Raw genomic sequence first — 17,352 nt, forward strand, 5'->3', positions numbered from 1 at the left:
TCTATTTTCTACAATAAGTGTGTCAGAACAAAACACTGTACATGATATATCCATGCCTACATATTTATATCCATATATGTAAAAAAATAAAGAACCCCCAGATGATAGATGTGCCAGAAACTAGAATCTAGACAACATCTGGACAGGGAAAACACTGTTTCTGATGTGCAAGGGCCAAGCCAACAGGGGGTCCTGGGACAAGACAGAGTATGGATGACTGCAAATCATTCCTGCACATTTCCTAATTTAGGGGTGGGTGGGTGGGTGGGGGGAGAGGGAGAGAGAGAATCCTAAGCAGGCTCCATGCCCATCTCGGAGCCCAACACAGGGCTCGATTCCACGACCCTGAGATCATGACCCCAGCCAAAATCAAGAGTCGGATGTTTAACGGACTGAGCCATCCAGATGCTCCCACATTTCCTAGTTTTTACTGTGTTTTTCACCCCTTCCCTCGGTTATCTACACTTTTTTCTCTTTCCTGCTAAAATTAGTCCAACCTTCTGTTACAATATTTCACCTTGTTAATAAAACCCAGTGCCAAAGAAGGGGAATAAAAGGGTTTTCTATTCACTGTTTCTTAACTTCTGAAACTAGTCTGGATGGAATGATCACTTGTTGTAGGAAGTTGTCCAAGGGTGCATTTACTAGCAACTGGAACAGAGATCTCTGCCGAGGGGAGGGATTTTCTGGGGAGTTGGGTACCTCACAAAATATAGGAAACCCTCAAGTCAGGTTCAGTGATAACCTCAGTGTCAGGTCTGGCCACGCGGGACTCTGGCTGGCTGTGTGGAAAAGAGACAAACTCTAGGAGGGTCAGACCAGGACATTCTAGGTAGTCGTGCATTTACCCAGGGAGCATTCACTGTGTCTGAATCACGTGCAAGACACTGTGTGAGGGGCAAGCGAAGCTGAATCAAAATTAGTGAGACATACCTGTCCTTCAGGAAACACCTACTCTGGATGTTCTGCACTCCCGTCTTTGCCGGTAAACCAACATACAAGCACACCCAGAAAGAGGAGAGTGGACAGGGGGTGAGGAACGTGAGTGGCTGGGACACTTGTCCCTGGTAGTGGAAGGCTGGAAGGCTCTGGGAGGTGTGAAGAAAGAGGAGCAGGCTGAGGGGGCAGGGGGCATAGGCAGGAAGAGTGGAGAGCTTGCTGAAGCAGGGAGGGGCAAGGTGGGAACCAGACGTGGGGGCCTCTGTGGTCATCTAGGACTGTGAGTTGGGTTTGGCAGGGGCGGCAGAGTTGGCGGGGCAGTGACGGGGATGGGGGTGGGTACTTCTGAGCCTGAGAGAGGGCAGGTCTGAGTGGTATTTTAGGAGGGTTATGTGGCAGTGGTGGGGAGGATGAATGGAACTCAGAGTCCTAGAAAATAGGCTTTTCATCATAATTCCATACAAGCCTGAGGCCTGAATTCGGAGCCCTTCAACCATGTAATCTGAGAAAGAGATGGTCTTCTTTAGAGACGCGTTCAACTTCCTACTTAGAGCCAAGCACTGTGTTGATATTGCCCGCAGAGGTTGGTTTTAACCAAGCAAAGAAGAGGGGATGGATTTATTGACTACCATGGCTCGGAGTTACATCTGTCTCCTTCAGTTTTCAGAACAATTAGTGCGCTGCTCTGGACGCCCCTGACAGCCCTGAGGCGCCCCCTTGCACTGGCAGGGAGGGAATGGGTTCCTAACAGTTTCACTGCTGCGGGTGGGGCGCTCCGGTTGCTACGGGCTATCTCCTCCCACCTCCGAAAGGAAGTGAGGGCGGGGCTAGCGGGGCTCCCGCCCCTCTGCGTTGCCCTGGAGACCAAGCGCGTCCCGTTGCAGTGGAGCCTGGAAGGGCCCTGGCTGACTTGAGTGGCGGTGCCTTCTTGCAGGTGGGGCGCCGGGCCTACCTCCATCGCCCGGGCTTAGAGGGGAGGGCCGGGGACTGCCCCCACCACCCTCTCCTCTGTAGGCTGGCGGGGCTGGTGGCACGAGAGGAGCCTGCTGCGTCTTCTCAGCATACAGTAGGTGCCTAATTAGCATGGCCAGAGTCAGCCTGCTCCCTCCCTCCACTACCCCCTCTCTGTCCACTCGTGGCGGGGAGTAGCGGAGGGGGTAGTCAGGGGTCCTTGAACCATGTTCAGCTCCAGGTTGGGGGTTCAAGGCCAGCTTGAAATCTGAACTGACACCTTGGGCACATTGACTTTCCCAGGAGAGCTTGGGAGGGTGAAACACAAAACAATAACCATTTATTATTATTCTTTACCCCCTCAAGTCCCTTTCGGATTTGCACCCTGCTTGGCTGGAAGAGCCAGCCTTCTCTGTGAGTTCTATTCTTGCCTGAGGTTTGTTTCCTTTTTGCTTCTTTGCCCCTCTCCTCTTTTTTGTTTAAAATGAAAACCCTGATGCCTGAGACGAGCCCCATGCTTTCTCTCAGAGCAGTAGGGTGGGGGTGGGGGTGGGCGTTGCCTGGATGGGCCTTGTCCTAGGCAGAGGACTTGTCCTAGGCGGAGGACTTGTCCTGGGGGCGCAGGCATCAGTTTCTCAACCTTGGTCGGAATGGAGACCAAACCCCAGACAGGATTCCTGGACAATGAATTCCCAACAGGGTCGTTCAGCCGGTGGTCAAGCCAAGATGTCCTCAGTGGGGAAGGTGACCCAGGTTCCCAGCGGGAAACTCTACCAGCAGATCTTCGAGGCTGAGGTAGGTCTGTCCCTCTGTCACCCCCTTCCCTCTCCTCCCCAAACTTCCCTCCCTCTGAAGGCTTTTTTGCCTGGAAATCCAATGAAATAAGGCTTTGAAATTCCTTCGATTTTAAAAATAATTCTTATTGGTTCTTAAAACATAGGAATACAAAATTGGAATGTCTATTCTTAAAAATTAAAAAATTTACATTAAAATTTTAACTTAATTAAATTTAATTCAAACTTAAATTATTCAGAAATAGCCAGAATTAACCAATGGATGTCTTGGGACCTTTTTCTATGCACAAAAGGATTTCTAATTTTTTCAATTTAAAAATGGGCTTGATTCTATACCAGTGTCTTGAAACCTGCTTTTTCCCTGTTAATGGTATCACACGGACCTTCCCCATGTCAAGGGACATTCATGTACTGCCTAGTTGTTAATCTCGGACTTCCCATCATGTATTAAAGTAATACCCTCTTGACAACCCTATAGGTTGCTGGAATTGCCTTGATGTCTATAAAAAACACAGACAAGAACAATATCTTACTGTACTGCTTATTTAAAAGGGATTTTCATTCCTACTTTGAGCTCTGAATAATGCTCTCTGTAGAAGGCTTGGAAATTATACAAGTATAAGGAAACCAAAGAAACAAATGACTCACATGATCCAGCTGCCTGGAAGCAACACACCATTCTTAACAGTTAGCACACTTTCTCCCCGTCATTTTTCTATGAGTTTAAAATTTTGAGATCCTATTGTATAATTTTGGTTATAATTTTTAATTTATGCTTTTTATTGATATGTTTATGGTCTATCATAAGCGTTTCCCCGTGTCATAAAAAATCCTTTGTAAGTCGGGGCGCCTGGTTGGCTCAGTCGTTAAGCATCTGCCTTCAGCTCAGGTCATGGTCCCAGGGTCGTGGGATCGAGCCCCACATCAGGCTCCCTGCTCCGCGGGAAGCCTGCTTCTCCCTCTCCCACTCCCCCTGCTTGTGTTGTCTCTCTTGCTGTGTCTCTCTGTGTCAAGTAAATGGATAAAATCTTTTTTTTTTTAAAGATTTATTTATTTATTTGAGAGAGCGAGAATGAGAGAGAGAGAGAGAGAGTACATGAGGGGGGGAGGGTTAGAAGGAGAAGCAGGCTCCTCGCCCAGCAGGGAGCCCAATGCGGGACTCGATCCAGGGACTCCAGGATCATGACCTGAGCTGAAGGCAGTCGCTTAACCAACTGAGCCACTCAGGCGCCCCGTAAATGGATAAAATCTTAAAAAAAAAAAAAATCCTTTGTAAGTCTCATTCTCAATAAATGCCTAACATTCCATTGAAGGGACATACCGAGTTTACTCAACCAGTCCTCTATAATTGGACAGGCCCATTTTTCTAATTCCTTGTGATTACAAAAGATGCTGGGATAAGCATCTTGGCCCTCATCAAAATTTCTTAAGAGATATGTTTCTAGATGGCTGAATGTTTTGCGGGAGTGCATGGTTCATACCCTGGGGTTTAAGGCCTCCCTGCAATGTGCCTTCCTGCTGGCAAGTTCCCCCGTGACCTTATAAGACTGCAGGGTCAGGCCAGGGTGCTGGGGAGCCTGCAGCTCTGACCCCCCACTGGGATCTTTTGTGGATTCAGGCACAGCTGGTCCGCTCTCTGGTAGCCTCCAGGAAGCGTGCCTTGGACAGGTCTATGACCCCCAAGAATGGCAGGAAGCCTTTGATGAAGAAGACGGATATTCCTGAAGGAGAGATGATGTCTGCCCGGCAGCAGAAGTGGGCACACAGCCTACCCAATGACTGGGTCACAGAAAACCCTGTTCTCTACAGGTAGGTCCTGCGGTCCCCACCACACTGCCACACACTGGGCGTGATATGTCAGAGTCTTCAAAAACTCAGACAGATCTCACACAAAATGAGTGCCAGGTAGGAATGAAGTCCCAGGTACCTCCTCTGAAAGAGGTACTTTGCAGGACTCTGTGCTGCTCCCTTCCTTCCTTTCCGCCTCCACCCCCCCCCCCCCCTGCCCAGTAATGATTGATTGAATGCCTAGGGCCAGGTACTGGGTTTGGGATCCCACCCTCCCAGAACTTGAAGCCTTGATAGTAAATAAATAAGCAAGTCCCCCCAAAGGTGGGAAGACTCTGACCCAGAGGATGAGCGGTGGTGCAGAAGTCAGGAAAGCCCCAGATGAAGGGCTGCACCTGAGACCAGAGGATGAGGGGAGGGAGGCATGGGGCAAGGCTCTGAGGCAGGAAGGGCTTGGTCCCCTCCAGAAGGCCGAAGAAGTCAGTGGGCCTGGGGGAGAGGGGCGAGAGATGAGGCTAGGAGAGGCCTGCTGACCACAGTCAGGATTTTGGACTACTGAAGTGAGCGACTGATTTGCCTTTTGAAGGCCTTCTGGCTGCTGTGTGCGGAATGTGGGGAGTATGCCATTTCAGCTCCCTGAGCTCAGACTCCTCAAGTAGGGAAAAAGGAAAGAAAGGGACAAGGAGAGGCTGCATCTACCTCACCGGGGCGCCGGGGAGAATGTAGCAGGAGATGAGCGTCCCTTGGCTCTGCAAGCTCAACACAGGCCACAAACCCTTCTCTGGTCTGGGACTCTGAAGGGGAAGTCAGCCTTTCTCGACCTGCCCTTGTTTTCCCTTTCACCTGCTTTCGGGCAGAGATTGACCCAACGCTGGGTAAAGGGCTCTGCCCCAACCTACCTTTGACTTTTCCCAGGGAAATCTCCCCTGAGGCTTCTTTTTCTTTTTTCCTTCTTTCTTTCTTTCTTTTTTTTTAAGATTTTATTTGAGAGAAAGAGAGATAGTGAGAGAGAGAGAGAGAGCATGAGCAGGGGGAGCAGCGGAGGGAGAGGGAAAAGCAGGCTTCCCGCGGAGCAGGGAGCCCAATGCCAGGCTCAATCCCAGGACCCTGGGATCATGACCAGAGCCGAAGACAGACACCAAACCAACTGAGCCACCCAGGCGCCCCTCCCCTGAGGCTTCTGACCCCCAGCACCCTTAACTGCCTCCAGAGGGGTAAACCCACTGGCCACCCAAGCCCAGACTGGAGGTCAGTGTTCTCTAGCCCCTGTGATGATGCCAAGTGCAGGGGTCCAGAGGCACAGCTGGCAGGGGCCGGTCGATGCTAGCCCTACTTCCCAGGAGGATGGTCTTACAGCAGGGTCTAAGCCCCCTCTCAGCTGACCTGAGAGTCACCTGTGCCTCCCAAGGGTCCCCTCTTCCCCAGGGTTTAGCCACCCACTATCCCGATAACCAGATCAGTCAGGAGCTCTTAGCCCCTACAGGACAGTGTTTTAGGAAAGGCACTTCTCATGGAGGGTGCTGGCCTTGTGCTGTGCTTGCTTCCTGGGACAGACAGACAAAGCTAGGTCTGCCCTGGACAGAGATCCAGAGGACAACCTGCTAAGCTCTGCCACCCTCAGATGACTAGGGTCACTAACTCAGCAATGGCGTCTCTCTTGTCCCCTTCTTGAAAATTCAGCCAGCCAAAGCCAGCCAATTTGTGTGTTCCTTCAGCCAGGGCAGGGCCTCTGGGTGAGTGGAAGAGGAGCCCAGTGGAGGGATAGATCAGCACCAATGTAAACCAAGTCCTTGGGTCAAGTGGCCGAGCCATCGGCATTCCTGTAGTCAGAGCACCCGGACTTCCATGGGCATCTGATTGACAAGGTTGAAAGACCCACCTCTGGAGGGTCAGCCCAGGCTGGTAAGGCTGCAGTGAGGACTGCATGAGAAATGACTACAAAGCACCACATGTGTGGGGGCCCTGAGGAATGGCAGGTGTCATTGAGACCTGTTGCATTTCTGTGCTGCTTTGTCCTGTGGACAGTGCATTCAGGGATTTTTATTCCAAAGCTAAGGTCGTGCTCACCCACCCTGCTCCTCCCACTGAGATAGTTTGTCCTGGGGTTTCAGCTTTCTCCTCCCACCCCCAAACTCCATGGACCATGGACCTTGGCCTCACACATGTGGGTCTGGGAGTCTCAGCTCTGCTTTGTACAGTGACTTCTTTAAGCCCCTTCCCCTGTCCTGGACAGTGGGGTTACCCCAAATGCCTCACAGGATGGGTTGCTGAAGGAGTAAATGCTGAGTGCTTAGCACCGGCCTGGCTTTCCCAGGCTGGTTATGCCCCTTCCAGTCCTCAGTGTCCCCATGTGGAAGTGGCTCTTGCCTACTACCCACTTGTGGTTTGCAGCCAGAGCAGAAGCAGACCCTGATTCCTTGTCTAGGGACCATCATGCCTGCCGGCAGCAGATGGTTGTTGAGAGACTGGCACGGCCTTGGGGCTGTCGGGATGGGGTGGGCCTGGGTTATCACCAATACCCAGGGTCCCTCTGAGGACTCCCTTGTGTGCCAGAGCTGCCCTGGTGTGGGGGAGTGGGCTGGGGGTTTACTGTTTCTTCTGCTTGTGCCTCAGGGAAAAGGAAATAATCAAGAAGAAAAAAGCTCAAGAAAGTGAGAGCACCATTGCCGCCCGAGAGGTCCGGGGCCTCATGGACACCATCGGTGAGCCTCTGTTCAACCGTGAGGGCAGGCCCGGCTCTCTCCCCTCGGCCTCCTTCCCTCAGCCTCCTCCCCTGAGCCTCCAGCCCTGGGCCTTCTCCTCAACAGGGAGCTGGGGAGGGGGCAAGGGGCTCTGCACACTCAGCATTTACTGATGAAAATCAGTTAGGAACGGATGTTTTTTTACTGCAGTTTCACAAAAGGATTTCAATCTACATTGTCTTCCTTTATACTGTGGAAGAAGGCTCTTTTTCTTTATGATTAAAAAAATAATACATGCTCACTCTAAGTAATCCCTACACCCAACGTGGGTTCAAACTTACAACAGGCACCCCCTAATATACACTTACTGTGGAAAAACAAAGGAAGGAGATAAGCAGAAAGTAAAAAGTCTCCCTTCACAATAACACTGCCTCCTCCCGAGAATGGCCCCCACCGTGAAACCACATGGGACATACAATATCTAGGTTCCCACATAGATTCAGGGGACAGCAGAGCACAGGGCAGGAACGCAGACCCTAGAGCAGACGGCCTACATCCAAACCCCTGCTCAGGCCATGCCTGAGCGTCCTCACTTGTAAAATGGGGCTGATGAAATAGAACGCGCCTCTCGGCCTCTTCAGGAGTGGTGATTGAGTTAGAACAATGCCTGGTACATGGTAAGTGCTATGTAAGTGTTGGTTATTCATATTTGTATATATATGTGCTTCTATAAAACTTTTTAAAAAACATAATTAGTCCCATTCTATATGTCCCATTTGGATACTTTTTGGCATTTAAATGTAGATGAGAGACTTCATTCCTTATAGCACTTAGGGATCACCTCTGTCTTTTCTCTTTTTCCTTAAGTCTGTGACACTGTGGCCTGGTTTTGGGGTCCATCTCCTGAGCCAAGGCACTTTCTGCCTTGCTGACTTTTTCTGGGTGCTCTGCCCTTGCTTTGAAGCTCTGAGGACAGCGCCCTCACCTCTGTTGTTCTCCCTCAGTTCCCCAGAGGCCCTGCACCACCACCCTTGGCACCGCGGGAATGGACTCCAAGAGGCGGGGCTACGAGAGTGCTCTGGGGAGCTTTAAGGAGGAGATTGCTCAGATTGGGATGGTGAGAGTCCTCCCTCTCCCCCCTTCTGTTCCTGGGCCATTCCCAAGCCGGGCTTGTCACCGCACCCACCCCCCCTCCCCTGCCCCGGCTCAGAGGTCCTGAGTGGCTCACCAGTGGTGTAGACGGAATCAGAGTAGCCATGTTTGAGTGTCCATTATGAGTGCTCGAGATGAGCACAGCTTCTAAGTCAGGTACCATTATTACTCCTACTCTGCAGGTGAGGCCCAAAACGTCTTGCCTGACTTGGCACGTAGGGGGCCAGGTGGGAACCGGACTCCAGGGCTGATGCCAAAGCCCAGACCTTGAGCTCCCTGCTCAGTCCTGCTAGGGCATGCTGGTCTTCCCACCCCCTGCCAGTCGTCACCTCACTCATCCGTCCCATCTGTACATGAGCTCTACTTTCGCCCATGGCTCTGTGGCTTTGGTCATGCAGCATAACTGAGCCTCAGTTTCCTCATCAGAAGTAAACTCGGAATTCTTTCACTGGGCACTTCTTTAATGAATATTTTCTGAGCCCCAACCAGGGACCAGGCCCGAGGTCAGTACCTACTCCAGGCCAAGAGAGTCTGAGGACGAGGGCTCAGCCCGGAGTGCAGTGCCCAGCACGTGGCCCATGACCGATGGAATGGGGCTTGCCCTTGTGCTCTGGCTGTGAATGAATTCGTGAATCCTAGCGCCTTAGTTCTAGGGAATGATGATCAGTTGCAAGGCAGGACGACAGCAGGCACTTCCCCATCACAGGCTCGGGGTGGGAGGAAGGGCCGGGCTCTCTGGTGGCATTGATACCATGGCCGTTGCCCTACTGGCCCGTTTTAGGAAATGGAACCTTTCATCTTGGAGCCAGGAACTCTTCTTTTAAAAAAGCTGGCCGAGTCGGATGAAGACATTGACCGGCTCTTCAAAAAGGTGGAAAGTGACACCAACCTCGAAGACTACACCATCCAAGTAGGGGTTCCCTTGTGGCCAGGCCTGCCCCACCCGGGTCCTGCTCCTTCCCTTGCAGCCCATCTGTCCTCCCAGCCTCCCTGACCCAGGCTTCTTGGCATAGACCCTGCTGGAGCTGTGGGATCAGGTGGCTGAGAAGTTCCAGTTCCAGAAGCAGGGGATCAAGGAGCTGGATGAGGCCCTGTACGAGGCCGAGTTCTCCCGGGCAGATAAAGTGAGTTGGCCTGCACGTGGGCTTGTGGTGATTTTCACCTGTGGGATTTGTGAGGCATCGTCTGTGTCCTTTTAGGTTTCCAGGAAAAGAGAGTCGCTAACAATGGCAACTTGTTGTTTCTAGCTCAAAGGCGTGTTGAAGAAATATGTGGAAATCATAGAGAAAACTTCCTACCTCATGCAGCCCGAAGTGTACAGGCTGATAAATAAGGAAGCCATGGTGAGTGGTTTGCATGTGCAGGGGATCAGCCCCCAGATAGAGCGGGACCTGAGGATGCCCCAGAGCCTGGTGTCACAGGAACGAATGTTTTCTCATGGGTCACATTTCCAGGTAACTCAGGTTGGTTACTTGGGTTCTGAACCAGAGTTTTTGTTAAGTATTTTCAATAGAAATCTTTCCAAATTACATGGCACCCATCCCTGCTGTCTTAATCCCAGTGACCTAGCACAGCGTCCCTGGTTTGAGCACAGATGTATTTTACGAGCACGCCTGGGCCCTGTCTCAGCTTACCATGTGCAGTGCAGTAGGTGCTAGATGATGGGGCTGTCCTGCTCTCCGGGTGCTTTGTGCCCTCCTAAGTGACTCCAGCCTGCTCTGTTTTTCTAGTGGTTCTTGTCTGCCTTCCTGCTGGCTGCCAGTGTCTGTTGTTAAAGCATGCTCTTTCTCCTGGCTCGTCCCCACTGCTTCCCTGTCCACACCCCACCCTTGCCCAGCTGCTTTCTTTGGGTGTAGAAAACAAAAAATTCAAGGTTCTGCACCTTGGAGTCCTGGACAAAGCACAGACAGGGAGCGGGCACAGACCTCCCTCTCCACTGCCCAGACACACAAGCTCCCGACGTCACTCTGCTCCGGCACCTGGAACTCCCTGTCCATAAAATGGGGATCACGATCCTTAAACACCAATACTTATTGGGGGCAGGGGGGTAAAAGACGGCTCAGCAGTGGCCGCAGTTGTTTGAGACAAGCAAGAGTCCCTAACTTTTATCCATTTGCTCTATTTGAGGGGTGGTCAGAGTTAGCAGCGACCTGGGGATGTTTCATTGTTTGACTTCCACACCCTTATTATACTCATTATAACAATTGGCACTCGCTCCTTACTCCATGTGCATTTATCTCATTTAATTTCACAAAATCCCTAGGCTGCCAATAACATTATCTTCGTATTATGGCTGCAGAATTGGAGGTTGAGGAAAAACCTGCCGGTGCCCCCCCCAGCTAGGAAGTATAGCTGGCGACACCCCTCAGGTTCCAGTGAAAATTGTTACTGGAATTTCTGCCAGTTGAGCTTTGTTCTCACCCTTGCGCCAGGGTGGCGCCTCGAGGGCTTTGGGCAGCTATGGAGACATTTGGCTGTTGCACACCTCGGGGGCATGGGAGAGACTGCTCTCATAAGGGGGGCAGGCTACCAAGTAGCAGAACAGTGCCACACAATGAAGAATTGTCCCCACTGCCATGCCAAGGATGCCTAGGGGAGGGTCACTGGGAGGACTGAGGAAGAATGTCCTAGCTCTGGCCTCATTTGGTAATTGGGTCTTCTCATCACAACCATATGTAACTGATCCCTGATGGCATGAGCACTTTGCTTTTGGAACAAATTTATTAAAAAAAAAAAAAAAGAACAAACAGTTAAAGAGTAAGAGCCCACGAGAGTGCTCATCTCCAGTGAACTAAAATCGGCTACTTTAACGATCTGATATGGTCTTGGGGCTGGGTTGAAAGTACATGGTTAAGTCAGGGGTCATAGGTAAGCCTTCAGGAAAGACCCCTGTCACTGTCCATGGCCGCTCAGCCCCAGGCAACTGCGTTGAGTGCCCAGTGACCCTTCAATGCCCCTCAGATGCTGCCTCTGCCCTACTCGGCCCCGCTGCGCCTCAGGCCCTCTGCCTGCACCTCACCTGGCCCCCCTTCCCACTATCCCTCTCCAGCTGAGCCTTGCTCTGAGCTTGGCGAGCCCCCGCCTCATGTAGAGCCTGCCTGCCTGTACCACAGGTCATAAACCAAGCCCTGCTGGGCAACCGGAGGGCCATCGCCCAGCTGTTCATCAACCTCATGGAGGCCACGCTGCAGCAGGAGCTGGAGAGCCACCGTCACTGGCAGGGCCTGGTGGACGCCTGGAAGACTCTCAAGAAGCAGGCCCTGGTGCAGAGTTTCAGGTCCGTGGCTGCCCACTCTGCCCGCAGCTCTTCCCCAGACCCACCTGGGAGGCCGGCTCAGCAGGCCGGTGGCCCCGCCCTCCCTTATTGTCAGGACTCCAGAGTGCTGCTCTTCTTCTGGGGGTAAAAATATATGCTTTTTCTTCCTCTTTTTTTTTTTTTTCAAGTCACAGTATATCAAAGTATAAAGAAGAAATTTAAAATCACCAGTAATCTCTCGTCGTAGGGAGAAGCACAGCTGATATTTTGGTATATTTCCTCCCAAGCTTTTTTAGACCCACACTGCATATGTCGCCTTGTATCTTAATTTTCTTCATAAACATTATCACGTAAGCATTTTCTGAGCCCCGTACAAATTGTTTGAAAACATCAGGCTGATTATCTGCCCAGTTTCCACTCTACTGCTACACATAACCCTGTGTCACTGGGCCAAGGAGAATGGGAGTCCCTCAGGCTTTGATACCTCCTGCCCTCTGGTATCGAGGTTCACCTCGGGGAGGGAGGGAGAAGGCCCATCTCCGTGCTGCCTCCGCCAGGTGGCCCTTTGGTTAATACTGACACAAGGATCCTGCAGCTCCTGGCCAACAAGCAAGGCTTTCTTTTGCTTGCTGGGCAGAGATGTCTGAGGATGCCTAAGAATGTCTGTCCGTCTGTGCTGTGGGTCTGCGGATGGGAGGCCGATCTGAACACCTGAATTTCCAGATGAGAACACCAGAGTCTGATACCAGGGATGGAAGAGAAGTGTACTGAGACCTGGCTCCACCTGTACTTTCCCTGTGACCTTGATCAAGCACTTGAACGTAGTAGAGCTTTTCTTTCCTTACGCAGAGCAGGCACGATGATGGGCCAGCATTAGGGTTTCAGTGATGATCAAGATGCTATATGGAAAGTGACTGGTCGGGGCCTGGGCCTGGAGGTTGTTACAAATGTCAATAATCACCAACAGTGATGTCAGGAGCTGACGTTTACGGGGCATTTCCCCTGAGCCAGGCTTGGTGCTAGGGGCTTTGCTTGCAGTATCTTACTGGGTCCTTATAGGTACCAGGTAAGGAAGGTACTCTTCATTAGCTCCATTACAGACAAGGAAACAGATTCACAGGAGGGGAGTGACTTGCCCAAGGTCATAGAGCTGGCAGGCAGGAGTTGGGACCCACACCGAGATCTCTGCCTGTTGGTCCCATGCTCTTAGTGCCAGAGCCTCACTGGCAGCCCTGTGGTTCTTCTCTCCCACCTCGCACCCTCCCTCCTCTCATCACTGTCCCAGTGGCCCCCGATGGGGAGGAAGCAGCTGGAGTGGTGTAAGGGTGCTTAGGTTCTGAATGTTCTTACCACGAGTCTCATCCCCTCTCTCCCACCTGCCCTGCCCCTCCTCTCCTCTCTATGGTGCCAACGCATCTGGATACCCAGTGAGTTCATGGCCAGTGAGAGGATCCGGACTCCTCCAGCTGTGAAGAAGGAGATGGAGAGCATGCTGAAGAACCAGAAAGCCCTGCAGCAAAAGCGGCTGGAGCATCTCCGCACCATCTGGTATGCTGGGAGGGGGCTCCAGCGAGGGATGCTATGGGGGAGGCAGGCACAGTCCTCAGCATTGACCATTCTCCTGGGGCATCCTCCAGGCCAGGCCAGCTCCTTGTTCCCTAGTCCTGTGCCATCCACCTGGGCCCACGTTCTGGGGCATTCCAGCCCCAATGACAACAAAGAACATGACTGGGCCAAAAAACTTGGAAGGAGGCGTTGGCAAAGGGGGGCAGGGTGAGCGGGGGAGGAGGGGCCAGGTTCAGGGGTTGGACTTTTTCCCAAGAGCTGGTGGGGAGCAGAGTGGCTCCATCAGCCTTGCAGTTTGGAGGGCGAGCTGGAGGGTCTGAGGCTGGAGCCTGGAGGTCAGTGAGGGGGCTGCTGCCATCAGACAGGGAACCTGTTAGAGGCTGTGCACGCTCCCCTCAAACCTGGGCTCACCCAGCTCTGATCCCATAGTAAGCTGTTTGGTGAGGCGCACAGTGAATGTCCTAGACCCTGGAAGCCCACTGCCTGGGGATCCTATAGCATCCACTCTGAGCAGCAGGACGGAGCCTGCGTGGCCCTGAAAGTGGAGAAGCTTCATGTGCTGGGAGATGCTCCTCCTCTTCCGGTGTACCTTGGTTCCTCCCACCCCTAACCCTGGTAACCCAGGCTTACCTGCTTGTCTCCCCACCACAGAGCCTAAGTTCTCCTAGGATACCAATGACAATTAGAACCCCACACAATCTCCCCCAGGGCAGGCACTTTTTCATGCAGGTGCAAAATTAACAAGGTGGATAAAAATCTCAACATAAGGTAAAGTGCTTTTCTTGTTTTCTGTAACTCCACTTTTTCCGACTGAGTCCCTGTTTACTAAACTGGGCCAAACTCAATCTTTCTTGGGGTTGTATCCATCGAGTGAAGCCGTGAATCCCCATCCATCACAGGCCCGGTGAAGGGGTCTGTTCCTCTGTATTTGATCCACCCACATGCCCTGGGGCAGCTGCTGCATCAACCTTGAGGAGGCTACTCTGCACCCCTGTGGCCTCACACCCAGGCAGCTGTTTCGCTCTGGGTACCTGGGTCTTACACCTGCCCCCCCAACCCCGGGCCTTCGACCAGGAAGGAGGACCCAGGTTGCTACTGCCAGGCAACCGCAGTCCTCTCTGTCCGCCCCTGCCCCCAGCTCCCTTCTGCTGGGTGAGGAGAGAGCCCTGGTCCTCCACTCTCAGCTGCCAGCCCAGCTCCCCTCCCCAGGGCTCCCGGCCCACTCCCGCCAAGGCTTCCCCTCCCCAGTGCTCTAGGCTCTCCTGAAAACTTAGATTTTGAGAACAAAATCCAGAAAGATTTCTAGGCTGCTCTCTTTTCTACCCTGCCACATCCCTCACACCAGCTGTGAACACTGGGCTGGCTGGCTACCTGCCTGAGTGAAGGAGAGTGACAGGGCCAAAGACAGGAAAGTGCATTCCCTGGTGCTTGTGGCCCCTGCTGGGAAACTCTATGTAATGGCAGAGTGTCTGCGGGCAGAGCAAGGAGCTGGTGGGTGACTTGACCTGAGCTGAGGAAGTTGGGGGCAACTCTCTGAAATCAGAGGCAAGAGTGTGCATATACAGGACCCAGCAGCTCCTTTGCAGTGAGAGTATAGAAAGAGGGGAAGCCAGGACATGATCTGTGTCTGAAGTGTGTACTGCAAACACAAGTTTGAATGTGCAACTTAAAGTTGCAAAGCCTTGAGCATAGAATTCCAGTGAACATCAAGAGTGAAGGTTTGGGTTTGTGGTTTGTTTGTGCAAGGAGGTCTTGGCAGCACTCACAGAGCACACTGTGTAGACACCCACCTGTGTCTTCTTAACCCGCGAAGGAGCCAGGGAGCCTTATCATCAAGCCCAAGTAGCTGTCCCAAGGAACTGCCTCATATGGGGTTCCATACCCCAACCTGACGCAGAGCTCCAGGCCTTACTCCTGAAACCCCAGAGCCCCGGACCTTGCTTCTCTGTCTCTGATAAAGAGCTATCAAGGGTCCTCAAACTCCCACCCTTGGGCCCCTGCTTGTTTGCAAGTAAGTTTCATTGGAACACAGCTGTGCTCATTTGTTCACATATTGTCTAAGGCTTCTTCCGCTCTACAGCAGCAGAAACGAGGAAGTTGCAGGGGCGCCTGGGTGGCTCAGTGGGTTATGCACCTGCCTTCGGCTCAGGTCATGATCCCAGGGTCCGGGGATCCAACCTCGTGTTGGACTCCCTGCTCAGCGGAGAGCCTGCTTCTGCCCCTCCCTTGCGTACTCTTGTTCTCTCTCTCTCAAATAAATAAAATCTTAAAAAAAAAAAAAGATTCCTAGGGCCCCCAAGAGAGAGTTTTCCAAAGTCCTGGGAGAATTCCCATGGTTTCTTGGATCCAATAAACATATATGCATATGATTTTAAAATAATTTTTAAATTCAATTTTTATTTTGGGGTAATGTTAGATTTACAGAAAACTTACAAAGATAGCACACAGAATTCCTGTACACTCCTTACCCACTTCCCCCTAATATCGTTATCTTACATACAAAACTAAGAAATTTACTTTCATGCATTCCCATTAACTAGACGCCAGACATTTTCAGATTTCACCAGTTTTTCTACATTGTCCTTTTTCTGTCCCAGGACCCAATCCAGGACACAATATTGCACTTAGTATAATGTTTAGACTGGAGATTATGCTGTGTGCAGTCCTGTAGTTATCTTTTGCTCTTTACTGTCCCACCATAAGTAGGGTGCCCAAGACCATCCTGGGTTACACATCTTGTCCTGGTACAATCATTAATAGAATCCCTCTCTTCATTGTCAGAAATATCCTGGTTTGAACAATAAGTTATATGGTGGTCCTTACCATATGCATCTTTCCATACCATTAAACACCACCCAAAATTTAGTGGCTTAAAACAACAAGCATTTCTTGTTTCTCAGGATTCTGTGGGTTGTTTGCCACAGGGTGTTTCTCTTGGTCTGGGCTGGTCGGGCTGAGGGTAGATGGTCTAGAATGGCCTCACTCCTATGCCTGGAGCCTGGGCTGGGACAGCTGGGGCTTCTCTGGTGGCAGCGGCAAAGGAGAGCACACAAGCCTTTCCAACACGCGGTCTCGTTTTGCTAACGTCTCATTGGCTAAAGCAAATCACGTGGCCCGGCCCAGCCCACGGGTAGAGAAATAGACTGAGGGGAGCCCTTAAGGACATTGGCCGGTTTTTCAATCTGTCGCACTATCTTTAGTGACTTCAGAAGAGAATTCACTGTACTTTATTTAGACAGAACCCTATTGTTGGATATGAAGTTTGTTTATGATTTTTTGAGTGCTTATAAACACTACTGTTAAGCATCTGTCTTAATGCATAAACTTTGTATGCATTTATATTATTATCTCGGATTCGGTTCCTAGAAGTAGGCAAGTAGTGTTTGTCAAGTGATATGAACCATTTGTTTTTTTCCATTACGGAAATTCAGTTTTCTTTTCTTTCTTTCTTTCTTTTTTTTTTTTTGGAGAGAAAGAGAGAGCGCATGCATGTAAGGCAGGGGAATGGAGGGGGTAGAGGGAGAGAGAGAATAGTAAGCCCACTCCAGGCCAGCTCCATCTCACCACCCTGAGATCATGACCTGAGGTGAAATCAAGAGTCAGAGACTTAACCAACTGAGCCACCCAGGTGTTCTCGGTATTATTTTCTAAGTAACAGACTTGTTAATATTAATAGACCTCTTATTTTTTTTAATTATTATGTTATGTTAATCACCATACATTACAGTTTTTGATGTAGTGTTCCATGATTCATTATTTGCGTATAACACCCAGTGCTCTATGCAGAACGTGCCCTCTTTAATACCCATCACCAGGCTAACCCATCCTCCCAGCCCCCTCCCCTCTAGAACCCTCAGTTTGTTTTTCAGAGTCCATCGTCTCTCATGGTTCATCTCCCCTCCGATTTTCCCCCCTTCATTCTTCCCCTCCTGCTATCTTCTTCTTCTTCTTTTTTGACATGTTATGTATTATTTGTTTCAGAGGTACAGATCTGTGATTCAACAGTCTTGCACAATTCACAGCGCTCACCATAGCACATACCCTCCCCAAGGTCTATCACCCAGCCGCCCCATCCCTCCCACCCCACCCCCCACTCCAGCAACCCTCCGTTTGTTTCCTGAGATTAAGAATTCCTCATATCAGTGAGGTCATATGATACATGTCTTTCTCTGATTGACTTATTTCGCTCAGCATAACACCCTCCAGTTCCATCCACGTCGTTGCA

The 17,352-nt window shown here is 51.2% G+C and overlaps 1 protein-coding gene across 13 annotated transcripts in view; it reads left to right on the plus strand.

The window, feature by feature from the left end:
* Positions 1–1,302: 1,302 nt before the first annotated feature.
* Positions 1,303–17,352, plus strand: part of CCDC180 (coiled-coil domain containing 180) — a 65,479-nt gene continuing 49,429 nt past the window's right edge. For 5 of the 13 annotated variants that reach the window (XM_081803224.1, XM_081803225.1, XM_081803229.1 and 2 more), the window contains exons 1-9: positions 2,352–2,685; positions 4,303–4,493; positions 7,086–7,174; positions 8,158–8,270; positions 9,087–9,215; positions 9,319–9,429; positions 9,553–9,648; positions 11,419–11,582; positions 12,990–13,109. In XM_081803224.1, the coding sequence (XP_081659350.1) occupies positions 2,455–2,685; positions 4,303–4,493; positions 7,086–7,174; positions 8,158–8,270; positions 9,087–9,215; positions 9,319–9,429; positions 9,553–9,648; positions 11,419–11,582; positions 12,990–13,109 (1,244 nt within the window). In that variant the 5' untranslated portion in view covers positions 2,352–2,454. The other 8 variants (XM_081803227.1, XM_081803232.1, XM_081803233.1 and 5 more) reach the window with 5 other exon arrangements.

This window comes from Leptonychotes weddellii, chromosome 14 (genome assembly GCF_054177405.1).
Source record: "Leptonychotes weddellii isolate Sample4059 chromosome 14, ASM5417740v2, whole genome shotgun sequence".
NCBI lineage: Eukaryota > Metazoa > Chordata > Mammalia > Carnivora > Phocidae > Leptonychotes > Leptonychotes weddellii.